The sequence below is a fragment of the Cricetulus griseus genome, chromosome 2 (genome assembly GCF_003668045.3).
Source record: "Cricetulus griseus strain 17A/GY chromosome 2, alternate assembly CriGri-PICRH-1.0, whole genome shotgun sequence".
Classification (NCBI taxonomy): Eukaryota; Metazoa; Chordata; class Mammalia; order Rodentia; family Cricetidae; genus Cricetulus; species Cricetulus griseus.
In genome coordinates, this window is record NC_048595.1 from 213,054,831 (window position 1) to 213,082,133 (window position 27,303).

Sequence of the window (27,303 nt, forward strand, 5' to 3'; positions counted from 1 at the left end):
ACTCATGGCCTTACTCATGGACACCTGTGACCATTTTAGACACACTTCTGGCACCCATGGTGCCTTATCACTCCAGTCCATAGTATTTAAAAGACATAAATTCTGTTAAAATGTGTGTGCTGAGGGAAAAGTCTAAAGTCAGTCTTCAAAGGCAGTAATGGAAAAACAGAAGGCAAACAAGCGCCCGACTGCATCCGTGAACACGGCTGTGTAGCAGAAGGAAAGGCTCTATACACCTGCTCATGTTAGAACAGAATCCAAAAGCCATGCAGCTTGCACCAGCAATCTATATTCCTCCTCAGAAGTTCAGAGATGTAGTGTGAACAGCCAGAGAACACAAACATAAATTTCCAAAAGTGTGAAATGGAATGTGGAGTGAGGGAAAAAGTCAGAAGCACTAGCCACAGAAGTCCAGGAATTGGGATCAAAAGAGCCAAGGCAGTAGTGGATCCAGGCCTGGGGTGGGGCTCAGCCTGCTGGAGCCCTGTAGACTGGACTAGTGTGGTCAGCAGCTGCTCTGCAACCAAGTGCTCCTGGCAGGATTTACAAAAGAAAGATGAAGAGTCAGGATGCTGGTTGTCCTATGCAGTTTGAGTCTTTATAGAATGAAAGATCTAAAACAAACAAACAAACAACAAACAAGAGGGCACTGAATCTCTTGCTCTGGTAAACAGCAGCAGGCTGCCTGGGTAAGGCAGAGAACAGCACTATCTTTGTTCCACCAACCTCTGGACTCTGTCTAGGGCTGTGTCCAGGAGGAGGACTACTGCCAACCTGTTTCATATTGTTCCTTTGCCCAGAATGAATCTCCCTCCCCCTACCATGCCCTCCACGTGCCCTGCGCCTTGTGCCCCTACTGGAGCACTGTGGGAGCTGGACTGCTTGACTCAGCTTCTGAAGGGCAGGAGCAGGAATGTCTGATGAGGGTTGAGTAAGAATGTCCTGGATGAGGCCTTGGTTTCTCAGCCTTTAGGAGTTTTTACTCCTCCCCCGCCTCAACAAGTTTACAAAACAAGTCTTTATCTCTGCTTATTCCATAAGCAACATTCTCCAAAGTTTTTAGACTGAGCTTCTCTAGTACTGTCTCAATATGCTGGTACTGCAATAGAAACCAAGTGTTGGGCATAAATAAAGATAAACAAAAATGAACAGCATAGCAGCGGTTAGGAAAATGATACAGGAGAAAATGAAACAGGCCAATAATTTAAGAAGGCAAATGCGTCACAGTTGAGGATTAGCAAGTTTGACAAAGAAGAGAACCTCAGAGATGGGAGAATTACAATAATCATCATTTTCTTTCTCTGCGATGTGCAAAAGAGTATGTGTAAAAATGACAGCTCATGCTAAGTGATGGGTGGGGCTTCTGGTAAGAGAGAAGGGAAGACCAGTGTCCAGAGGTGGAGTCAAGGGCATGGGTACCAAGGGCGAGGGAGATGCCACTTCACTAGCAGGATCCCACCTCTCACAACGAAAGATAAGAAGCCTACTATTTGGGAAGTCTTTTTGTCAGCCCTTTGGGGGGCTATATTTGTAATGTTAAATTGGTGTTTACTTAACATTTAAGAAGTCATTACAGCAAGCAAAATGACCCATAAGATCTATTTTCCTTTATTCAGACTTTGTAAGACAACAACCTGTGGGGATCAAGTTTAGACAGGAGATTGCATGAGCCTGGGTGTGCCAGCTGTGTCTGTGGGAAGGAGCAATATTTGACCTTTCACATTGCAGGGGCTATAACGGGTGTCCTGGAAGTGGGCTGGGTGCTAGAATACTGTCAGGAAGCAGTCCCTCACAACACCTTAGAGAGCTTTCCCAAGCCTTGCTTGGGCCTTCTGAACTCGGATACCTTCTCTCCACCTAGCACATGGTGTGGTTTCCTCCTCTCCCCACTTCTGGTGGAAACTGGTCCTAAGAGATGGAGAGCACACCAACTTTCCAGCACCCCAGATAACAGTGTGTCTCCTCCTGAACCTACCATCTTCTCCCTCAGCCCAGCTATAAGGAAAACTGAAGTTCCCTAGCCCTTGTTCAAGTTCTTCTGGGACCTTCTTTGAACTGAGACCCATTCTACAGGTGATGGCCTGGACTGTACAAGAAGGGCCCTCCTTTTACTTTGCCTGTTTATACTGAGCATGGAGGTAGAAACAAGGAAGACTGTCTATCCAGATCCTGAGCTTATACTTGGAGAACCTACTCTAGGTACTGAGGACCTCAAAGTCTCTTGCTCAAATGGGTTTGTACCCTTCTCAGGGCCACTGAAGACCTTATTCCTAGGTTCAATGAATCTTTCCAGGGTCCTAAGAGGTGATCAGCAGGAGGCTGTGGTTTGATGGAGTTCCACACGTTCACATATCATGATGAACTGAGAAGCAAGGGGTTCACTATAGCTGGGAGAGCTCTCTCAGGAACTTGACCAGCAGTTTCAAGGTTTTTTTCTCACCATTGAGGAGTCCTTTATCAGCCATGTTTTCTATGGCAAGCTATGATTTGCATATTACTCGAAAGTTATCAAGAGAAAATGCGCAGCTTGTCCTCTAGCTAGCAACAACAGTCTGATCCTAAATATCCACTGTATTTCCTGAGCTTTTTCTGAGACAATAAACCAGGCACTCTGTGTCTCAAAATATGGGACAGCTTAACAACTATGTTATTTACTTATAATCTTTAAGTCTTAACTAGGATCAAGAATCTGCTTAACTGGTACATTCACTCTACTGTCACTAGTATCACAGGAAGGCTTCAGCAGCCTTTAGTGAAAGAACTGTGGCACTGGTGAGGGTCCCAGGAGCTCCAGGGAGCAATAAGGAGGTTGCAGAGACACCTCACATCTTACAGCAGAGGTAAGACAGGCCTTCCAAGTTTCCAGGGATGACTGGGCATTTAAGGGAGAGTCGGCTAGCTGAATATGGGTCACGATGTTCAGTTCACTGCTCCATTCCAGTGCTCATAGGTGACACGTGAGACAAGCATGCAGTGGGGTGTAAGAGGCCTCTTCATGTGCTGGCAGTGGGCAGTGACCAGTGCTTCCATGGTGGATGCAGAGCAGGTTTCTGGCCAACTTAAAGACTCTGTACCTTATGTAGATGTCCTCCAGCTCTCCCCATGCTCTTTATTGCCACCATCTGTCGACACTCTGTTGCTCAATCCTTAATGACTCTGACAGCTACACACAGGCAGTTACATCCAGCGGGAAGACAGAATCTCTCCTTCCCCCACTAGATTGGGGCTCCCCAAGAACAGACACCGGTAGTCTTCTAGTTCCTTCTAATCTCCAGTAGTGTGTAAAGAGCAATCAACAGGTACAGAGTGACTAATACTGTGGGAACATGCAACTGGATCAGAAGGATGGGGAAAGCTAAAAGTGATGTCAGCCAAGAACGAAAGGGTGAGTGGAAGTTACCAGGACTATAGGAGGGTGGAATCAGAAGAAAAGTAACTTCCATACATGAGGAGGGATGTGTGTCTGGGCCCTGAGGGAGGAGGGAACACAGCTAATTGTTGGAGATTGGCAAAAATGGAGACTGAGGGGAGTGCAGAGACCTGAGGAGGAGGCAAGCTTCTGATTGTGGACCATGAGCTTCATTCTAGGGACTGCAAGAAGTCAATGGAGGGTTTCAAATAGGGAGCATTATCTGAAAATGCAGTCTGTCTTTTGGAATTGAATGTAATAACTCAGCCATAGGCACCAAAATTGGAAGCAAGGAGACAGCTCATAAGGAAGATGGCAACTCAGACCCTAGGAGTTATTGGAACAACTGGGAACTGTATAGAGTTGGAAGGGCAGAGGCCCTTAGACATCAAGGATTCTCAGTGTGAAAGAATGGAGCAAGAAGATCCCAGTTCAACCAGAGCTACTCATGATGACTCCTAGGAAACACTAGAAATCTTTATCTCCAGGGCGATTTGACTGTATGAAATGATTTTTGAAAATCCTATGGTAGCATCACAAAGCATTTGGTAAAACAAGAGACAACTGGAGTTTAGGAGGAAAATAAAATGGTGACATTTTAGAAACCATGGGGAGAATTTCAGGAAGAAAGCAATCAGTGAGATCAAGACTGAATTTGATAATTGGAAGCCAAATGGTGGTGCATCCACTTGTCTGGCTCCTTTATATTTGAACTCAGTAAACATTACAATAAGCAGGTCAATAGGATGCCCTATGTTCCAAGTCCTCAGAGATACATGCACAATATTCAGATGGGGGAGGCAAAGGGAATGGCTGCTTATTAGAAGTACAATTTGAACTGATACAAAAAAAAAAAAAATGGCTAGTCACTAGGCCGGGAGCTAGGCATTGTCAGGAAAGGAAACAATGGAAACAAAAGTATGAGTTTAGAGACCAGAATATTCTAGGAAATAGAATGTGTCCCTGGCAGGGCACAAAAATTTTGTTGTTGGGAATTGAACAAAAGAAGAGGGGTAAACTTCAGTTATTAAGGACTTAACGTGCCAAACTAAAAAGTTATCTGGTTTTTATCTAAAGGATAAAGGGTTCCTGCATATAAGAAAGTTAAGTGCTACAGTCAGATTTAAAGCCTGTTCTAGCAGCCAGTGGAAGTGAGGAACTTGGAGCCAAGGAGATTAGGAAATGATGACAACTCAGACTTCCATTTGGAGACGTCACAGGGATCACATGGGAGACTGAGTCACTGGGGAAGAAACAGTGAAAATGAAAATTAAGCTGGAATAAGAGGTTTGCTGGCATGACTGCTGGTTGAAGGCATGAGTCCTTGAGACAAGGAATAAGGAAAATAGATTTAGATGAGGATAGGGGAGGAGTTCTGGCACAAGAAACAGCATTTCAACACTAGAAGGAGGCGTTGGTAATAGTATTGTCAGTTCCTTGTTCCCTTAACTGGTTCTTCCCCTCTGCATCAGTCTACAGCCTGTTTCAAATATCGATGTGTATTGCTGTTTTAGCTAATAGCATGTAGAGATTCACTCCCTTTTTCACTGTAACTGGGGACAGATGTATCTATCACTAGTCAAAAGACACAACTGGCGGTCACCTTACAGAGATTTTATTATATCCTAGACAAAAGACATGTACCACCTAGTTAGAAACCACTAAGTTGATAGTGGCATAATGGTTCTGGAGAAATACAGTGCAGTATGAGGCAAAAAGCGAGGTGTGGGGCATTGAGATGCATGAATTGGTTTAGATCTGCAACTACCCTGCCATCTGTATGTAAGATTTTGTCTGTTGATATGCACTTAGTGAGGAGAGTAGAGGAGGAGGGATACCAGTTGCCTGTCAACAAGTGGTTTCGGACCCCTAAAACACTGAAGAACACCCTACCTTTCTTGTCTATTGTGCAGTACTGATGCATAAACTTCAGCACTGCTAAGAAATAAGACCGAGCAAATAGCTCAGCAATCTGTTAGTGCACTGATATTTAACTTCCTTTATTCTCACAGCCATTGAGATGGACATTGTGACACCTGACTGTAATCCTGGCATTTGGGAGGTGGAGGCTGGTTTGGAATTCAAAGACCACCTTAACTAATTGAGTTTGTGGCCAGCCTGGTCTATATGGAGAGTTGCAGGGCAGCCAGAGCTACACAGTGAGACACCCCGTCTAAAAACCAAGGAAAAAAAAATAGTTACTAAAAGATCGGCTGCTCAGTGAGAGCCTCCAGGAAGGTGCCCAGACCAAGGCTCAGGATCTCAACACAGCTTCCAGCTCCACGCCTTCCGACCCGGAAGAAACACTTCCGAGCCCCGCCTCCTAGGACCAGCCGGGAGGAGTCCGTTAAACTCTCGGAGACCCGTGGAGTCCCGGAGCATCAACACGGAAGTAACCTCCTGCCGGAAGTTCCAGGGCCCGCCTAAGGAGGGGTGGGGGCGGGGAGCCGCAGGCACACTGCGGGCAGGATGGCGGCTCAAATTCCAATCGTGGCTGCCACTTCTACCCCCACTATAGCTAGGAACAGCAAGAAGAGGCCAGCCAGCCCATCCCACAACGGCAGCGGAGGGGGATATGGCGCCAGTAAGAAGAAAAAGCTGTCCGGCTCCGGCTTTGCTCAGGTACACTGCGCGCACCACCCGAGGACGAGAGCGCATGCGCAGGCTCAAAAGGCCCCGAGAACGCTTGCGCGGGGAGGGGCGGAAGCTGAGGCGCGTGCGCAGTCCTGCGGGGTGGTGGTGGGTGGTGGTGAGGCGTAACCCCAGAGGGGCGTCGTAATTCCTGGTGGAAATTAGTATTTTTGAGTCATAGGTTGGACCTACGACTTTGGTTAAAAATCACCCTTATCATAGAGTAAGATGGGAGGTTATAATCGGTTTAGTAGAAGGTCCGCCCGGCTCTGCAAGGGAGTTTGCGGGTTACTCGTGTAGCTTCTCCCGCAGACACCTGATGAAAGTCTGAGGGGTCGCCCCAGTGTACACAATGGAGGAGTACTAAGGTGATTGGCACCCGTGGCTTCCTTCATTCTTCTTACATGTGTTACACCTGGAGGTTAAAACGTTGAGGTCTAGCCGGGCTGTGGTAGCGCACACTTTGAATCCCAGCCCTGGGGAGGCAGAGGCCAGCCTGGTGTACAGAGGGAGTTCCAGGACAGCTAGGGCTACACAGAAACCCTGTCAACAAAAACAAATAAAGTTGAAGTCAATATGAAAGTGCTGACTGAGCACAGAGGGTTTCCCCATATCTACAACTAGCGGAGACCAGCAGTGGTTTGATTGGGGTCGTGCTTTCCCTGCTCTCACTTTATGAGGATGGTTATGGTCCTGGTTATGCTTCTCAGTTTGTGTGGTGCGTTTGCCCCGCAGCACTGTTGGTAATTGGCACCCTGTCCACTTCATTTTAGCATTTTATTGTGTTTGCTTTCAGTGAAACACACAAACCACTGACAGTCTCAAGATAAGATAGCATTCTTTTTTTCGAGACAGGGTTTCTTTGTGTGGTCCTGGCTGTCCTGGAACTAGCTTTGTAGACCAGGCTGGCCTTGAACTCACAGAGATCCGCCTACCTCTGTCTCCCAAGTGCTGGGATTAAAGGCGTGCACCCCCACCACCTGGTTTAACATAGCATTCTTGAGAGGATCAGACAATTACTGCTAGTCTTGTCCTCATGCCTCAGCCTTGCAATTCTGTCGCTATGTGTTTCCCTCCCTGCCAGAAGTAAACACTTTCCTGCCATCTCCTACCTCAGTTAGCTTTGTTTATGTACCCCCTCTTTCCCTCCTCCTATACAGACTTCCAGCATGTCTATATAGTCTTGACTGTCTTGGAACTTGCTTTGTAGACCAGGCTGGCCTGGAACTCAGATCTGCCTGTCTGAGTGCTTCACTCGTGGCTTGTTTGTTTTGTTAGGGTTTTTTTTTGGGGGGGGGGCGTTCGAGACAGGCTTTCTCTGTGGCTTTGGAGCCTGCCCTGGAGCTAGCTCTTGTAGGCCAGGCTGGTCTTGAACTCACAGAGATCCGCCTGCCTCTGCCTCCTGAGTGCTGGGATTAAAGGTGTAGGGTTTTTTTTTTTTAATTATTATTTTGGTTTTTGTTTGTTTGTTTCTTGAAACAGGATCCCCTGTTTCTCAGGCTGGCTTAGAACTCAATTACTGATCTTTCAGTGAATGTTGAGCTTACAATGTTCTTTGCTGCAGCTTTGGTCGATGAAACACAATCCACCAAACTCAACAAACCCACATGGAGTTTATTGGGAAAGGGAGCAAAGGGAGGGGTAGGTGTTAACCGATCAGGAGCAGAAATGGAAAGAGAGAGAACAGGCAGGAGGTGCTTGCTTATATATGGAACAGGAGCAGTTTAGAACGAGTCTCAGCAGTTGGGGCCATTGAAACTGGAGTCATGGAGCTGCTGTTGGCCCAGCTCCTCGAGGCCACAGTTCCACGTGGATTCTGCATGCAGAATCCTTAGCTACCTAATGAAATGCAAGATGCAGCCATGCAACCTTTGACAGCCTTTGGGCTGTCAGTGAGGAGCAATCACCTGTCAAAGATGAATCCTGAGTGAGGGAAGGTAGTCCAGGAAAGGTAGCCCAGAGAAGAGTGATCCCAGGGCAGGGAGAGAGCCCCAGGATTAGAGAGGCCTGCAATCAGTAAAGGTTCCCTAAGGAGGAGGCATAGGCCCAGGAGAGGGCTGGCACTGAGTGACAGGTGGGTGCTGAGAAGAAACCACTGGGGCAGGAGAAGGAGAGGAGTTGGGAGCAGGAATAGGGCCATGTTGCCCAGGACCCGGGGAGAGGGAGAAGCCAGGATATCGACATTCAGGGTTGCACTAACACCCAGTTCCATTGTGTACTCTTGAATTGAGCCTTCATGAATGTGTAGTGTGTATTCTCTTGTAGTTGGCCATAATGTGATTTAATGTTCTCTTATGCCGAGACCAAGCAATATAGTCACTATATTAAGATGAGTTTTTGTTTCTTTGTGTCTGTCTTTATGTTTTTGCTTTTGTTTTTTGATTCAGACTTTCAATGATGTAGCCCCTGCTGGACCTGGAACTTCTGGTATATAGACCAGGGTAGCCTTGAACTTACAGAGATCCACCCACCTCTGCCTCCAAGTGCTGGGATTAAAGACTTCTTTTACCATGCCCTGCTCTTTGTGGACCACTTTTGGTTTGGTTTGAAACACCACAATCTTGCTATGTAGACATTGCTGGCCTGGGAAATCACTGTATAGCCCAGACTGGTCTCGTGGCAGCCTCCTCATTCATGATATAACAGGTATGCACTACCACACCTGGTCTGAGTTAATGTGTCTGTCTCCCCCCCCACTTTTTTTTTTTTTTTTTTTTTGGTTTTTCAACACAGGTTTCTCTGTGGCTTTGTAGGCTGTCCTGGAACTAGCTCTTGTAGACCAGGCTGGTCTCGAACTCGTAGAGATCTGTCTGCCTCTGCCTCCCAAGTGCTGGGATTAAAGGTGTGCACCACTACCCAGCTTCTTTTCTTTTCCAACCCGTTGAGACAGAGTCTTGCTATATAGCCTAGGCTGACATAAATTCACTATGTAACTGGGCTGGGCTTCTTAGTCCAGGTTACTAGTAGATGTTTCTGTGTTTCATTCTTTTTGTTTGTTTTGTTGTTATTGTTGTTTTGTTTTGTTTTTTGAGACAGGGTTTCTCAGTATAGCCCTGGCTGTCCTGGAACTCTATAGACCTGGCTGGCCTTAAACTCACAGAAATCCACCTGCCTCTGCCTCCTGAGTGCTTGCATTAAAGTGTGAACCACTACCCCCAGGCTGCTATGTTTGATTCTTGAATGATGATAAAAACACCGTTCCCTTCCTTTTAAAAACACCACAGGAGGAAGACAAGGTTGTCCTGAAGTCTGAGTCCCATTCATGAGGGCTGCTGTGGGCAGAAGCCATCATTAGGATTCTACAATTCAGCATAGGCCAGTGGAGCCCCTAGTCCTTGCTGACTCCAGTGTGTGACAGACAGCAAGATTAATGTCTCTATCCTGGGACTTACACCATCTTCTTTAGTAATGGGAAGAGGGCATAGCCCTTAGTTCTCAGTGTTAGTTCCCCATCTGTCTTGGGCCTTTCATGTCTCAGGGCTGGATATTCCATCTCTGAAAGCCTTTTAGTGTTAATGGTTCTTTCACAACACGGAAACCGTAGATCATCGTTTATCTTATTTTACCACAGCAGAACATCATAGACTTGGTTTTCCCTCTGACTAAAGGCCTTCCTGTCTCCCTGACTCAGTACTGACTCGGAGACTGTGAATGAGAGGAACAGAGAAATAAGGGTGGAGTAACCTGGGAGTGGGGTTTAAGAGGAAAGACAAGCAAAAACCAATATGATCTTCCTGGGATTTATCTGGCTAGAGATGGCATAGAACCCTCCACTGTTTGAAAAGCAGTAGCCACTGAGCCAATTCCCAGACTGTAATTCCCTTCTGGAGTCTTCTCTAGACCACTGTCTGGAACAGCAGGCTCTGTGGCGCTTGGTTTCAGTGGGTGACCTCTCCCTAGAAGAACTTTACATCTGTCTAATCCACACTGGCTTGCTGCAGTGACTGCTTTTCACAGGGGCCTCTGGAGACATTCCATCCTCCTACATCACAGTAAATTGCATTGCCTCTGGAGGATGGGGTGCGGGAGTTCGCCATGCTCTGTCCACAGTACTCTTGTCACTGTCATAGAGGCATTAAGGCCCTGGTTTCTTTTCCCTTTAGCATCCCTTTGCTTTCTTAGCAGTTCAGCTTGTCTGTCCTAGATGACCTTTTTCTTCCTAACTGGCAGGTCTCCTGAGATTCTTGCCTCTAATTAGCAACTTGTCCTTTCTCCTTTTGCCCTGGATCACAGCCTCTTAAAACATAGATTTTGGGGCCGGGGAGATGACTTGGTGGGTAGAAGTGCTGATGTAGCAGTACTTTAATGTACTCACAAATAAGAGAGAAATACAGGATAGATTTCAGTGTGAGTCTCTCTGTCTCTCTCTCTCTCTCTTCTCTCTCTCTCTCTCTCTCTCTCTCTCTCTCTCTCTCTCTCTCTCTTCTCTCTCTCTCTCTCTCTCTCTTTCTCTCTCTCCCTGCAACAGGGTCATTTGTGTTTAGCCCTGGCTGTCCTGGAACTTGTTTTGTAACCAGGCTGGCTCTGAACTCACAGAGATCCGCCTGCCTCTGCCCCTCAAGTCCTAGGATTAAAAGTGTGCTACTACCTCTTGGCTTCAGTGTGAGTTTCTTAAGGCTTGAAGTTTTGTATGATGCTGGGAAGACTGGAGTGGTGGAGGATGATGGGAGAACTGTCTACACCGAGGAGTGGTGTGAGCAGACTAGAGGAGTCCAGGCCCTTGCCACGACCTTGGAGAGGAATTTGGGAAGGTGTTTTGAGGAGAGACCTGTCTGAGAACTGTTGTGACAGTGAATGGCCCTCTTCCCATTTCTTTTCCTGGTACAGATCCCAAGAAGAGATCACACACATGTGAATGTGTGCACGCATGCGCACGCACACACCACACACACACACACACACACACACACACACACACACACACACACGTGCGCGCACACACACAAATACCTTATAGAGTTACATATGCACTTTCTCAGGAACACAATCTTTACTCCTAGGTTAATACTCAACAGAAAAGAAATCATGACAGCTGTTCTAGTTTGATTTTTTTTTTTTCTTTTGGGGGGTGTTTTGTTTGAGACAGGATCTCACTATGTAGCTGATGTAACAGACTTGTTATTTAGACCAAGCTGGTCTCAAACTCACAGAGATTTGCCTGCTTCTGCCTCCCACGTGCTGAGATTGAAAGCGTGTGTCACCACACCTGGACTAGTTTGATTCCTGTTTCTGTGATAAACACCATGAGAAAAAGTAACTAACTCATGGTAGGAAAGGATTTATTTCAGCTTTCATTTCCAGGTCACAGGCTGTCACTGAGGAGGCAGGACAGGAACTCACTGTAGGAACCATGGGGGATTGCTGCTTACAAGCTCACTTTTCCCCTGGCTTGCTCTGCTAGCTTTGTTACATAGCCCAGGCCTGCCTACTTAAGGACACCGCCACCCACAGTAGACTAGTTCATCAGTCCTCATAGACATGGCCACAGGCCAGTCTGAGCAAGACAGTTCTTCATTGTCTTTCTGTTCTCTCATTCCCAAGTGACACTTGTGTCAAGTTGACAATAAAACTATTTACGTGTGTTTGGCTGTGTGTGTGTGTGTGTGTGTGTGTGTGTGTGTGTGTGTGTGTGTGTGTGCTTGCATATGTGTAGCAGCTTTGTTAATAATTGAACATGGAAAATGAACCAAATGTTCAACAGAGAAATGGATAAATAGGTTTTAAAACTTCCATGTAGTGAATTCTACTCTGCTGAGAAAGAGGGAAATTGATGAAGCAAACCACTGAGCCATGTGAAGGCATCAAAACTCCATTGTGACCTAAAGAGGCCAGATAGAAGCCATATACTGTCACATCTCTTGGGAGAAGGTCTGGAGGAAGTGAAAGAGATGTGGAAGAATCAGAACATTGGTTGCTCTTGAGACTGGAAGGAACTGGACAGGAAGGGGCAAGAGAGTGTTCTGGAACGGTGGGTGTATTCAGTGTCTTGGAAAGCATTTGGTTATACCAATGTCAATACTGGAAACTCATGAAACCTGTCCCTGCCACGTATGCATTTCACTCTGTGAAGATAATGCTTCAGTTCCTAAGATGCTTGTCTTGGAATTGGCTTATAAGCCAGATAGCCTTTCTTACTTCTGTCTCTTTTCTCTCATGTTGTTAGCATAAAGGCTTGTTTTAAAGGATGACAGGACACTGCATCCCAGCTTCAGCTAGCTGGCCCACATCCCTCCAGCTTCTTCTTCTTTTTAAGAATTCCCGTGTCCTGTTGTGCCCAAATGCAGACTAGCACCAGCCTGGGTTTTCTGACTAAATAGACACTTGAGGTCCAGACTCTAAGGTTAGCCTTCCTATTTCAAGACATAGTTGACAAGATCATCAAGAAAGAAGGACTATGTGGTACCATGGAATGGGTTTAAATTGAAAAGTTGTGTGCTGTGTAGCCTTAAACCAGTCCCCTCTGCCTTGATTTCCTATAAGATGGGGATAATGGCACCTTCTTTGCAGTTGTCAGAATTAATGAGACAGCTGGAATAGGGCAGCAATCCCTGAGCTTGGCAATAGGGAGTACCAGGAAACCTGGCACTGGGGTCCTGCTTATGCCTGCCATGGTTCTTGTTTACAAAGATAGTGTTCCCCAGCCTCCAGGGCAGGCCACCTGCTGAAACCCTGGACCCCTTGCATGTCTGTCTTGCTGAGAGCGTATGTGAGGAACCCATCTGGCTTCAAAGTTTTTTTTTTCTTTCTGTGTTTTAAGGGTGTCAGCATTGAAGCCATGAGTGAGAATAAAATGGCGTCCTCTGAATTTGGTTCTGGGCCTGTGGAAAAAGCTGCCAAACCATTGCCATTTAAGGATCCCAACTTTGTGGTAAGTATATAAGGTGTTATATACTTACGGGGGGGGGGGGGAGTGAACAACTGCACCTCAGCCTCCAAGGTAGCTGGGTCTGGAGATGGGTCTGGAATTGCCTTCTCCCTCAATTCCATTTACCACCCCCTCCCATGGGCTGTTGAGGGAGGGGTGTCAGTTGGGAGGAAAGTGAAGGGGGATATGGGACAGGACAGGAAAGGCCCTTTGTGATCTCCCAGTGTGTCAGGCCTTTTCAGAATTTCCCAGAGAAGCCTGGTGGTGGTGCACACCTTTAATCCCAGCACTCAGGAGGCAGAGGCAGGTGGATCTCTGTGAGTTTGAGACCAGCCTGGTCTATAAGAGCTAGTTTCAGGACAGCCTCCAAAGCCACAGAGAAACCCTGTCTTGAAAAAACAAAAACAAAAACAAACAAACAAAATTCCCCAGAGGGCAGAGCTTTCCCATGATTGTTCCCCTACACTTTCTGTTGGCTTAAATTTTAAAAGAAGTTAGAAATAAATAACTAAAATAGGAGTACTCCCCATTAATTCCTTTAAATCCCTTTCATTCATGAAGGCTGTACTAAGTAATCAGTTTTAGTGACCCAAATTATACCTTTAAAGGTTAATTTTTTTAAAATGAGTCTTGGCAATGCATTGTAACCGGGGTCTTCAAATATGTTAGTAGTCATTTTTTAATCTTTATATCACAAAAAAAGAAATTTCCAGAAGGCTTGCCATACCATGATTGAAGCTTATTTGGGTTTTCCAGGACCACTAGTGATTAGGAGGCAGAGAGACACACCCTCATAGGGGAGTTAGAAATGTAATCTCAAGATCTCATCCAACTTTGTGGTAAACTGATTTTAAAGGGAGGAGGTCATGAGTGAATTCAACCAGGGTGAACACAGTAAAGAATTCACTTTCCTGTATGCATGGTGAAAAATAGCCATTTATTTCTGTTCTGTCACCAGCAACCTTGTGGGTTTAGATAGCCCCCAAACTAAGTTCTTTTTGTTTGCTTATTTTTACTGTTTGTTCGTTCATTTTTGTTTTTGTTTTTGTTTTTTGGTTGTTGTTTTTTGAGAGTCTCCTGTAGCCTCAAACTCATCCTGTAACTGAGACCGGCCTTGAACTCCCAATTCTGCTTCCACCATGAATAGCTACGGATTATGTTCTTTTAAACAAAGATTAAAGTATATGGTGAGGCTCCTTTAAAGGTCTCAGCAGCACAAATAGTTGCTTACAGACTGAGGTGCCTAAGGGCTCTAATGGGCATGGTGTCAGGTTCGGCGCATCTTCCACTGACTCGTCTCTTCTAACCCACTTTTAATTTGAGCACTCTGGCCACGGTGGTGCAGTAGCTGGCAAGAAGAATAGAACCTGGAAGAACCTCAAACAGATCCTCGCTGCTGAAAGGGCATTGCCATGGCAACTGAATGATCCTAACTGTGAGCTGTCTAGAGCCTTCCCTGTATTTGTAATGCAGACAGGAACTTCCTTACAACAAGCCTACGTTGTTTGCTTGTGTTTGTGTTATTGCGGGAAAATGTTCTTAGCCTGAGAGCCTACAGTGGCACCCATCCAGGGATATTATGCATGTATTCCCTTTTCACAGAGTCTGTGTTGAGTCTGCTTGTTTGTGTTGTCACGGGGGTTTAGTTTTTAGTGTCATTATTTGCAATTTCAGTCTGGAGAAGTAGGTCCCACTGTGATAATGGTGATGTTTCTATTAGACCTCTCATTTAAAACTCTACTCTTTAAGTTTGTTTCCACAAAAAAAAAAAAAATGTAGCCCACCTGTAATGTAAGATTTGGGAGAGTCTCCAGCAAGCAGCTAACAGGCCACACACTTACTCTCTGAGAAAATACCACCTGCTGAAGTGTGTCTAGACCTGGACAAAACCTGTTAGATGTTGTGCTCAACTACACTGGAAACTTCAGGTTCCAGGATCTCCCCTCCTGTCCTGCTGTGCATCTTTCATGGTGTGACTCAGATGGTGACAAGTTAGTCATCTGGGTGTGGCCTGCTTGAGTCTGGGTGTGTGGATCCAGTTAGTGGCTGTATGGCCTTTCATCCCAGGAGCCCATTTTAGCTGCAGACTGTGAAATATCCTGCGGGTAGATGAACCTGGCAGTTCCACTGGGGTAGCATGTCTCTGATGGCAGGGCAGGACCCTAGCTGAGGCCTGCACTTAGTCTGTGACATACTGTGCTATTTTTGAGACACCTCCCTTATTTCCCTGGTTAATCCCAGGAGGCTTCTGTAAGTGTGTAATCACAGAGGGACATTTCAGCACTATTACCATATGTTAGCTTAGAATAAAGAATAAGGGAGAACATAGAATAAAGGAGGAGTTAGGGTATTTTGAAGGCTATGTGGTCATCTCTTTTCTTTTCTTTCATCTTTTTAGACTTTAGTATTGATGCTCCTCCATCTTTTAAGCCAGCTAAGAAGTATTCGGATGTTTCGGGCCTTCTTGTGAGTATAATTACATGTGTCTGTATTAGCATTACATGTAAGATTCCACAGCAATGTCTGTCCGAGTGTCCCGATGGTCCTGTGGGGAGTTCAGGCTGTGGTCTGAGTGTCTTTGTGGGTAGTCTGGAGAGACCTTTGCTCCAGAAAGCAAGACACAGAATTTTCACTTCTTCCTTTTTCCTTTTTCCTTTTTCTTTTATGAGACAACATGAATGAAACAGCCATTCCTGTTTTCACTCTTAAGGTTTTAAAATACTGATTTTACACAGTTGGCAGTACTTTAAAAACTGTTCTGGGCTGGTGGTGTAGCTCAGTGGTAGAGCACCTGCCTAGCATGCCCTGTACTGCAGAGTGGATCCTGAAGTCAGAACACACAAACACAAATCTCTAAGCTTTTTCCCAAATGAAGCCTTTCCCCAAATGTATGTAACCCACATGTCTAAAAGAGCTGGAACCCCTCTCCCCTCATGGTGTCTGTGGGTCTGGTCCTCTGTCCTCTTCCCTAGCCCACTAACCACGTCCCCAGGGCTTCTGGGGAAACAGAACTGCAGGTGGGATCGAGGCAGGCACTGACACTGGGCACTGAGAGCCTGCTTCCACTCGCGCCAGAAGAGGAGTGGGTGTAGAACCCGTAGAGAACCAGCTCACCTTCATCCTTCTTCATCTCTTGTAAATTTGAAAAGTGGGGTTTTTCTGCCCATTATAGAAATGATGAAGCATACTACTTCTAAAATTTACCTGTATATCATTTAAATGCTTTTCATTTTAATGAGGATAACTGACTCCACCGTCTGTCATAAACTGGCCAAATTAATACTATACATTATACCAGAAAATTGCTTCTTCTGTTGTCATGTAATCTCCCTCAACTCCTGATCCAGTTTATTGTTCTAAGGTATGCTTCTGTCTGAATTCATATAGCTTGAGTAGGGTGTTTGTTGTCCTGAAGGCCCATTTGCTGTGAACTTGGTGTCATTGAGCCATTAAGAGGTGGGCCTGATGAGTCAGATCCCATAGGAATGGATGAGTTTCTGCAAGAGAGGATTCTCATGAAAAGAGCCTCTATTGTTTTCTTTCTTAGCTTGCACATATGCTTTTCCTGTGCTTGGCTTGTTCTCTTCACACCATGTTTAAGTGCAGCCAGGTAAGGCTCTCACCGGGGTGCCAACTCTGAGAGCTAACTGAGCCTCCTTTCTTCTTAAAATGTGTGTGTGTGTGTGTGTGTGTGTGTGTGTGTGTGTGTGTGTGTGTGTGTGCGCATATATATGTATATGCACACCCACACTTATACTTTATATGTAAAGGTGTTTTGCCTGCATGTATGTATGTGCACTATGTGTGTGCTTGGTACCCTCTGAGGAAACCCTGGAGCTGGATGTCCATCAGGAGCTCCTAACCTTTGAGCCATCTCTCCAGCACTATAAGCCTCATTTCTTGATAAAGCATCCAGGCATATTTTAGATAGCAGCACAGAATGAACTAAAACACCATTCCAGCTTTCGTTTTATGCAAGTTTATAGGTCATATTTCTTATGAGTGCTTTGCCTTTGTATTTAGAGTGAGTTTCTTGCAAAGAGGGTCTAGCTTTGTACCCACCTGACAATGTGACTCCAGATGATAGCTTTACATGCTTCACATTTCAGTGACCGTTACTGTGGGTATGTAGTTGGGATTTTCTTTGGGCCGTCAACCAACTCCCAAATAAAAACATGGAGACTTGGTAACTATGAATGCTCGGCCTTAGCTTAGCAGTTTTAACTTAATTTAATCTGTTTCTCTTGGTCTACAGTTTATTACTGAGCTTTTTACTTTCTTTCATTCTGTATGTCCTACTTTCCTGCTTCTTCCATGTCTGGCTGACTGGTGCCTGTCATCTCCCTTTCTTTTTTCCTTTCTTTCTGAGCCTAAATTATTCTTCCTACTTAATTTCCCTGCCCAGAAGTCTTACCTATACCTCCTCCCTCACTATTGGCTTTTTATTAGACAAATCAGGTTTCATAAGCAGGCAAGGTAAAACAGCAACACATCTTTACATAATTAAACAAGTGCAGCACTTCTTTACATAGTTAAGCAAATGCAATACATCTTTGCATAAACAAATATTCCACAACATTTTTTTTGTCTAAATAAAAAGAAAGGTTCTAGCTTTAAATATACAATAAGAACAATTATCAAGTAAGAATTACATTTACAACCAGGCAGTGGTGGTGCATACCTTTAATCCCAGCACTCTGGAGGCAGAGGCAGGAGGATCTCTGTGAGTTCAAGACCAGCCTGGTCTACACAGCTAGTTCCAGGACAGCCTCCAAAGCCACAGAGAAACCCTGTCTCGAAACCCCCCCCCAAGAAAAGAATTACATTTACTACACTATCCAGCCTATTTGAATTTGGCAGACAAAATACTCCATTATCTATCCTATCTTGTTGTGTACCTAATGTACTTTCTAACTTTCTATCCTAACTTGTATTACCAACCCCAAATTATGTTTTTAGACCTCAAAACATTTTCTTAGATAAACAATTTCAACTCTTATGCTTCTCAACCTTATAAACTTTACATTTTTTATGTGTTTCTTTTCTGAATTTGGTAATAAGGAAAACTATAACTATCTCATCTTCAACTCCATCAGAGTCACAAGAAGGAGTATTACCTATGTAAACAGGAATTGCAAAGCAAGCAACTTCCAAAACTATAGAAATGACAGAGACATCTGGCATCCAACTTCGGTCTACCGGCCTAGAATATCTGACAGAATTTTCTGTGAAGCAGGAATTTTGAAGACTGTTGTACCTTGTCTTGGCAAAGTTTGGCAGTCTTTTTCCTTTGTGTCCTGCTTGTCCAATTTGGACAGCATACTCTCAGCAGTCAAGGCAAGGGCAGTTCCTTGCCCAATGGCAAGCTTTGCCACAATAAAAGCAAACTCCATATGAAGGTTCTTCAATGCCCATCATCCTTTTATGAAGTAGATTGGTGATGCCAGAAGAAGACATGTCTCACTGTCATGAAAAGCCTTAGGACATTAAACGTCTTAAATGCTATATTCTGAAGGTCTCTGAAGCGTTTGAAGATCACCTATCTATCCAAAATATATGTTTAACCTTGAAAACATACCTAACATGACTATAAGTCATTATAGATGACTACTAACCTGCAATTTTTTAATTATCCTAAACAGTTTATAATAACAGCTTTCAAGGACTAAAACTTTGCATTATATTCTTAAATGAGCTGCATAGGTACAATACCTTAAATAAGAGAAGAAACATATATATGGTATAACAAAAATAACCTTAAGTTTGTATCAATATACACAAATCCACACCAACATAAACTATTTGAGATGAATAGTTGTTTTTATATCCTATATTCCTATATCCCCACTAAATGATGACAAACATCATGAGCTACTGAATGACCAAAAACCACCCACCCCACCTCTTGGGAATGTGGGCATTGTGTTCTCTAGAATGCTTCCTGTTGTCTAGGGTCAATAACATCCCCAGGGGACCCTGAGAAAATTGAGATAATGGTCAAGTCCTAAGAAAACTAGCTATAACATTGGTTTTTCAGTCTCTGTGTAATGGAAAAGTACGAGGCTTATCTGACATTCTGGCTGGAATAGTCTGTGAGACTAGACCATTTCAGCTAGCAGCCTTGAAGTTGTTCGGGATGCAGAACTCTGAGGAGACTGAAACAGGGGCACTCTGACAGGTTGGATCACCTGGGCCACCTGTGATTTCATTAGTGTCTGGTCTCCTTACTCTGAAAACACACAAACTAACAAAGGTAACATACATGTCTGCATTAACACAGATATGGACTGTGCATTGCACACAAGCCAGCCAAAGGTGATTTTTTTGTTTTATATTTGAGCAAGTAAAAGACATCTGTCAACTTTTTAAGTTTGTACTGTATAACCAAACCTCTATCCTTGCCATTTGAAAGGATAGCATGTAATAATAAGTCATGAGGGCTCTGTAACCAACAAGATTTATTTTGTCTCACCCAGTCTCAGAGGTGTTCCTGTATGTCAAGGGATTGTCATCTATGTCAACTGTGTGTATGTATGTATGTATGTATGTATGTATGTAAATATGTATGTAAACATATATGTAAACAGTCTTTTAGTTTTTCTAGGCTTATGTCCCTAGCCAAGATTTTCAGGGAGTCAAATCTGGTTTCTACTTTGAAGGAATCCACAGCCTTTCATTTCCAATGGAAACAAAAACATAACTTCTCCCTCAACACAATACATTTTCTGAATTCCATTTTAAAATTAAGACATCCCTAAAGTATCTAGACTGGTCTAATTCAGCAGTTCCTTTTACGATCCCATGTTCTCAGCTGCTGTCATTTGCTCTTCAGCATTTAAAAACTTCAAAGTTAACAAAGGGCCATACAGGAACCAGACATCCTGTATATGTCCCATCTTTACATGGCATATATATATATATATATATATATATATATATATGCATATATACCTACATATATACATATATATGATACATATTATATATAAACATTATATATAAATATTTATATATAGAAATATAAATATATATTACCTTATTCTTTCTTTAAAGACTTTACTTATTTTTAAACTATCTTTTCCTATGACTGTCTATATCCATTTTCTTTTCTTTCTTAAGCATCTATGCACACGGTAATCTGTTTAAAGGTTTTTCGGTCTATACCTGTTTTACTATGCACCCGTAGTATTCTCTGACCTGTAGCATGAAAAATAAAAGACCCAGAGACAGATACTGGTGTTCAAGCTGAAATCAGAGAAGCAAAGCAGCCAAGCCCGTAGATCTTACCTCTACCCAGCTGAAATGGCAATCCTGTCTCACGAATCCTCAGAGGCAAAAGCTCTCAGTTCCTGTCTCCTTCTGCCTTTTATTCCTTTCTCCACACAGCCAAATCACTCCTTTCTCTAGCTCCCTAGTGCTGGGATTTCGTGTAGTCACTGTGGCCTTGAACTAACAAAGATCTGTCTACCTCTTAATCATGAGTCCTGGGATTAAAGGTGTATATCACTGCCGCCCTACCTCTATAGCTTGTGGCTGGCTTTGCTTTGTGAATCCTCAGGCAAGCTTTAATAAGTTATAAGTAATATATCACCACAATTCCCCTTTTTTTATAAAGTACAAAAAGAAGGCTGCAACCAACATAAGAAAAACTGCATACAATAAGTACAATAAGTATACACAATGTATACAGCAATAAGTACATCAACAATGTCTAGTCCATTAGCATTTGACAAATTCAGAGAAAATACTCCATTATCTAGCCTGTCCTGGTGAGTCTAAAGTCTTGTATGTAATTTATTTTCTATTCTAATTATCAAATTACCTTTTAATATCTCTCATACTTTCACACTTTACACATCTTTATTGAGTTTGTTTTCTGAATCTGGTAAACAAAGAAAACTATAACTATTCTATCTAGTCTTCAACTCCCTCAGAGACCCGAGAAGGAAATAATATTAACTGAGTAAACAGGAAGTGAGAGCAAGCAACTTCCAAAAAATGTGAGAAGTGACAAAAACAGCTAACTGCCTGAGGAACCCAAGGTTCCTCTACAACGTTGGGCATCCATCTTCAGCCTATAGGCCTAGCATCTCTGACAGACTTTTCTGTGAAGCAGGATTTTCTGAAGGGCTGTCCTGCCTTGTCTTGGCAGAATTTTGCAGTCACTCTCTTTTGTGTCCTGTTTGTCCAGTTTGGACAGCAGTTGAGGCAAGGGTACTTTTTGCCCAGTGGCTACTTTTGCTACAAAGAAAGTAAATTCCATCTCAGTTTCCTTCAATGCCCATCCTCTTCTCTCAAGTAGATTGGTGCTACCAGGAGCAGACATGTCTCATTGTCATTAAAAAAAGAACCTATGTTATTAACACATCTTAAATGCCATACTCTGTAGATCTCTAAAGTGTTTGAAGATGACCTATCTAAATTATATCTGTTTGGTCTTGATAACATGCCTAATATGACTACAAGTTTGATTGTAATAGTTGACTAATTACTAACCTACATTTCTTTATTATCTTATGTAGTTTGTAATAATAACTTTCAAGGACTAGAAATTTGTATTACATTGTTAAATGAGCGGTATAGGTAATACCTTGAACAAGATTCGAAACATATGTCCAGTATGTTTTCAAAAAATCAATCTCTACTATAGAACTGTGTCATGTGCTTTCTTCATGAGGGTACCAGGCTAACTGGGCCTTTTAATTTTTATTTATGCCCTTTTTAGAAAGCTAAATGATGGCCCTCATAGTCCTAATGCTTGTCTTACCAGAATGAGTTTATTTTCAGCACTACACTTCTTTGTCTGGAGTGTGAGGCTCTTGTACTAATCCCATCCCTTTTTGTCATGTTTACTTATGCATAAGATAACACAAAATAGACTATTAATAGTTCTTGCTTTAGCTTTTAGAGAAACAAAATTTTTTTAAATAATTTTTTTCTTGTTTATTCTATTTCTAGTTTTTCTTCACTGGGTTGTGTATGCCCATTTAACAGTCTGATCCACAGCTTTATCCTAGAATTACTTCCTGAATCTCCCATGTTTCCTCAGCCATTGCTCTCTTGAAGCCTCTTGTCTACTGGATGTGTGCTGCGCTCATTTCAGTGGTTATCCGAGGCAGGAAAGCTGGTGTGGCCCCAGTTACTGTTATGTCCTGAAATGGGAATCTTGCCCTGTGTCATTCTGGGCAGCTGGCAGTCATGGTTTATGAACAGACTCAGAAGCTGGCCCCTTGGCTCGTCCGGTTTCCTCAGCCATGGCAAGCAGCTATCAGCTGCTACAATGGTTCTCACCTGTGAAGAGGCAGAAGCACCACTTTGCAGAACATTATTCCAGGCCTCTGTGGCATCAGCACAAGTCTTGCCAAATATACACGAATTACCTAAGCCCTGAATGTAAGAATTAAGGTCTTCAGAATATACGAAGAACTCTACTCCCAAACCAATAGACAGCCCTTTAAAAGACAGGGGAATCGCTAGGCAGTGACAGGGAATATGGTGATCAGCAGGTGTTCAGCCTCACTGGCAACTGGAAGGACTGAGAATGTTTGGTTGTGTATTTCAGCCTGGATATAAAGAAATTGTGTGTTCCTACACTGCTGTTTGGGAGTAGGAAGGGTATTGATGCAGCTCCATTGAATGACAATTTGGCAGTTTTCTTCTTAAAAACAAACAAAAAAACCTATGACCTGGCAATTTGCCTTCTATGCAGCTCCCTGGAGTAGTAGTATGTTCCAGGAACTTAGGCAGAAATGTTTCTGAGAGACTATTAGCAAAGTGTTGGTGGTCCCTTGGAGGTCTTTCCTTGAGATGTGTTCTGTTGATTTGTGAGCCAGATCTATGTGGAGCCACATGGATGAAGTTCCAGTGGACATCCTTGACTAGAAGAGGCCAAACTGTGTGGATTGTGTGGTAAAAGCACACACACACACACACACACACACACACACACACACACACACACGCTTGCTGGGGAATTTCTCTGCTTGGCTTGTTTAGTAAGGTATAAATTTTAAAAGTCTGGAAGGGTCCCCACCTAACAGTGGTTTTCTCAGGGGAAGCAAAAGACTTTGAGGTAGAAGATGCTGGCAAAACTTTCACTCTATGAAATGCTTTTAATTTTTGTTTTTTAGATAACATTATAGTTCATCTTGCTTGGGCACAGGAAGGAAGGCATGGATGTGTGTGTCACACCCTCATTTTACAAAGATATGATGAATGTTGTGGCTCTAGAGGTTCCTGGAAGGTTGTGAACACTGCCTGTCATCCTAAAGTTGGGCCAAGGCTTAAGCAGTTTGCTGAGTCCCCATAGGCAGGCAGCCTGTTTTTTCTTCCAGTCTCAAGGGACAGAATCCAGAGGAGGATGGGAAAGTCTTTACTCATCTGGCTCAGGGATATAGTTTGGCATTCTCCTTTCTGTTCAGAGCACTGCATGTTGGCTCCTGGGTCCAGTCTGTTCCATCTTTTGTTAATGACCATTTTGTCTGTGCCACAAGATCTCTGTATTCTGAATTGTTTATACAGCAGCCTTCTTGGCATGAGGCGTGAGCTTGGGTGGCCAGCTCAGTGCAGTGTGGTTTGGTTGGCGGTAGGAGTGAGGCTGCCACATATAGAGCCACAGAAGGCTGGATCATAGGTCTGTCTGTGGAGCCAAAGTTGTGAGGGTAGCTTGCCCACCAGAGAGCCCACCTTACTGCTGCACAGCCACAGCCTCCCTGAAACAGCTTTGTTACTGTTTTTCAGCCTTTCCCTATATTGCTGTCATCAAAGGAAATGTGATTCACAGGAGATAGCATCAGACAGCATTCCTTCTAGGCCTCTGGCCCTTCCATTTCTCTCTGCCTCGTCCTAGAGCTAAGAGATGTCCACTTAGGGCCAAGCACTCAACAGTCCCTTATTCTCAGCACTTTGACCAGTTAGGAGCCTCTGCAGAGGCAGGAGTTAGAAGACAGGGATATGTTACCATTATGAGATGAGTTTGGGACCTGCAGCTTGCAGCCCTCAAGATATCAATAAGAAGTGTCCCAGGATCTGATGGGGCTGTTCCTCTTCCTCCAGACTGTCCCTTGGAGTGGTCCTCAAGTCTGGAAAGATGAATGAGTCTTTGCCAAGTGAGCAGTTTAGTGTTCTTGGAGGCAGTGAAACTTGGTGAAGTTGTATTTTACTTTGAGTAAAGTAGAAAAACATTAAAGTTTCTACTGAGCATATCTCCACTAACAACTCCCTGTCCTTCCCTCTGTCTGTTTCTCATGCAGGCCAATTACACAGACCCTCAGAGCAAACTGCGGTTCAGCACCATTGAAGAGTTTTCCTACATTCGAAGGCTGCCCTCTGACGTGGTCACAGGCTACCTGGCCCTGAGGAAGGCCACGAGCATCGTTCCCTGATCCTGAGAAGTGGGGATGTAGTAGGAATGGCCTCAAAAACAGATTCTGCACTTGTGATATTTTTTCCTGGAAACAGACGTGTTCTGCTGTCAATCTGAGAGTGGCAGCTCTGTGCCTTGGAAAGAATGTCTGGCTTTGCCATGAGGGTTTTTCTGGTTTTTATTTTCCTCCAAGTGTGGCGTTCCTCTTTTAAATCATACTTCAGTTGTTGCCTCAAGTAAACATTGTTTGATAAGAAAATACAGTAAAATTATGCATTTAAATTAACTCAAGCAAGTCCCTGAATTTTGTTTGCAAGTTGTGAACCCTCTTGCAACATTTTCAAAGGATGTGCAATGAAGACACAGATCTGGATTGTCCTGGAGCCTAACAGGCATGCTGATCCCTCCCTGGATCCAAATGGATTGTCCTGGAGCCTGGGGAGCATGCTGACTGCTCCCTGAATCAGAATGGATTGTCCTGGAGCCTAGAAAGCACCCTGGCCCCTCCCTGAATCAGAATGGGTTGTCCTGGAGCCAAGCAAGCATACTGTCCGTTCTCTGGACCAGAAACTTCTGTCTGTCTGTTTTCTACTGTGCTGTCAGGGAGTTTTGAAACTTTGAATGACTACCCATCATGGCATGCCTGCTGGTGATTTGTCTCTGCTACATGGTGAATTGAGGCATTGGATTCCAGTGTCCAAAGGATAAATTCAGCTCTTAAAAGGAAAAGCAATTAGCTAGATCAACGAAACATTTTGGAGGCTTAGCAGTTAAGATCACTTGTTGCTTTTGTAGAGGACCCAAGTTTGATTCCTAGCACTTACATGGTGACTCACAACCATCTCTAATTCCAGTTCCAGGGCATCCAATACCCTCTTCAGACCTCTAAGGACACCAGGTGTACACATACATACACACAGGCAAACTCTCATACATACAAAGATAATATAAATATTTTTTTAATTGTATTTTCTTCTTAAGACCACACTGATATCCACGCTGCTCTGATGTGAGTTCTAACTAATACATGCTGCATGTCTTCACTGTAAGAGAGGAGCCACGAGGTACCTTAGAGTGACCAGAGTATTAGAGATGCACCTTGCGGAGCTGGGTGTGGAAGACCGTGTCACTATAGATACTTTGTTTGCAATGAAGTGCCTGGCAAGAAGGAATCCATGTCCATTGCTGTGGGAAAGACATGACAGCAGGAGCATGAGCCAGATGGCCACACTACATCCATGGTCATGAATCAGAGAACAGACAAGATGCGAGGCTAGACTTTACCACCTCAGGGCCTGCCTCTAGTGACCCTCTTCCTCCAGAGGGGCTCTACCACCGTGGTACAACTCAGCAGCCTTCCAAAACTGTACCACCCACCACTGGACACCAAGTGCTCAAACATATTTCACATTCAAATCACTGCACCATGTCCTCCGAGTTAGAGCATGTGTCCACCCAGACTTCAAGTGTGTTTTGTGACTGATGATGACACCTAGCAGAGGGCCAAACTATTTCCCACCAGATGACACTTTTCTGAACCCATGCCTCTTAGGAAGAGGCATTCCATCATCAAATAGCACAGGTGCCTATGGAGAGGTCACAAATGATGTCTTCCTCATGAAACAATGTTATTTCCAACAATGTTCTCATCTGAGAGAATTGAGAGCCTTATTTGGATCCTGGTTCAAACAAAAAAGCTTAAAATGTTTCCAAGACAATTATAAACTTGATAGATTTTGATGTATGAAGATATGGAGGAATATGTATGAATACTTTTAAATCAGAATACTGGTATCATAATGTTAAAGGAAAGCGTTCATATTTTAGAGACAAAGGCTAAAACATTAATGGACAGAGCAATATGATATCTGGGATTTGTTTCAGGATGATGTGGAAGAGAGGAAATGGACAGAAGTAGTGTTGAAACAAGATTGGCTGCAAGTCAACTATTGTATACTAAGTACACGGAAGTTCGCTACACCGTTCTACTCTGTATTATTTGAATTTCTCCACAATAAACTTAACAAGGATGTGGCATTTTTATTACTAACAGTTGAAGCGAGGCCATCTTTGCTCTGCTGTCTTGGAGTCAGGGAATGGTATGGGTTAGCTTTCTGTTGCTGTGACAAACACCTGAGAAAGTTAGCATACTCATGATCCAATCACCTCTCAAGTGAGCCACCATCCGGGAACCAAGCCTTTAATGCATACACTTTTTGTGGGAGTGGAGGTATTAGCAGCTTCTTGAGTACAATTAAATCCTATGAGGCAGGGTTTGGAGTGCATCCTGATGGCTTTCTGTGGCTTGGGGAAACACCTGTCAATTGTATTCGTTACAGAAGCTGCACGTAGGGTCTGGAATCTGTCAGCACAAATCCAGCTGTTCTGTCTACAGAACTTCCCAGACAGCTGAGCAAGGGATAAGGCAGAAAGAGACAAACTGATATATTCAGAACATTGTGCTCAGTGTCTGGCCTTGTCCCTGAAAAGAATTTTTCTTTAGAAAGGCCAGAAACTCATCTTTATCTCTAGCTAGCAGTTTCCTTCCATTTGTTGTCAGGAGAGATAACAGTCACCATGGCCTGGGCTGGCTTGCTGCAAAAAACCCTTGTAATATTCCACACTGCAAAACCCCAGGTGGCACTCACCAGCGTTCATCCTGCAAGCATGTGGGAGGAAGTTAGATCTTCAAAGCACTAAGCACAGGCAAGCTGTTGGGGTGAAAGGAACTGTTGTTCCTCAACTGCAGCTGGGCTTGTACCTTACTAAGGAAGGGGGAAGACGAGACACAACCCTATGGAGACCTGTCATAGTTAGGGTTTGGTGCTGTGATGAAACACCACGACCAAGGCAACTTGGGGAGGAAAGGGTTCATTTCAGTCTACACTTCCGGGTAACAGTCCACCACTGAGGGAAGTCACAGGAGGCCGGAGTTGATATGAAGGCCACAGAGCAGTGCTGCTTACTGGCTGGCTCCCCATGGCTTGCTCAACCTGCTTTCTTATAGAACTTGGACCATCAGCCCAGGGAAGG

At 44.0% G+C, this 27,303-nt stretch overlaps 1 protein-coding gene across 1 annotated transcript; it reads left to right on the forward strand.

Annotated features, from left to right (window-relative positions):
• Positions 1 to 5,771: 5,771 nt before the first annotated feature.
• Positions 5,772 to 26,322, forward strand: Ino80c (INO80 complex subunit C). Its single transcript, XM_027400574.2, has 5 exons — positions 5,772 to 6,031; positions 12,798 to 12,908; positions 14,229 to 14,340; positions 15,304 to 15,371; positions 24,158 to 26,322. The coding sequence occupies exons 1-5, from the start codon at positions 5,879 to 5,881 to the stop codon at positions 24,287 to 24,289; spliced, it is 576 nt and encodes a 191-aa protein (XP_027256375.1). The 5' UTR covers positions 5,772 to 5,878; the 3' UTR covers positions 24,290 to 26,322.
• Positions 26,323 to 27,303: the final 981 nt, after the last annotated feature.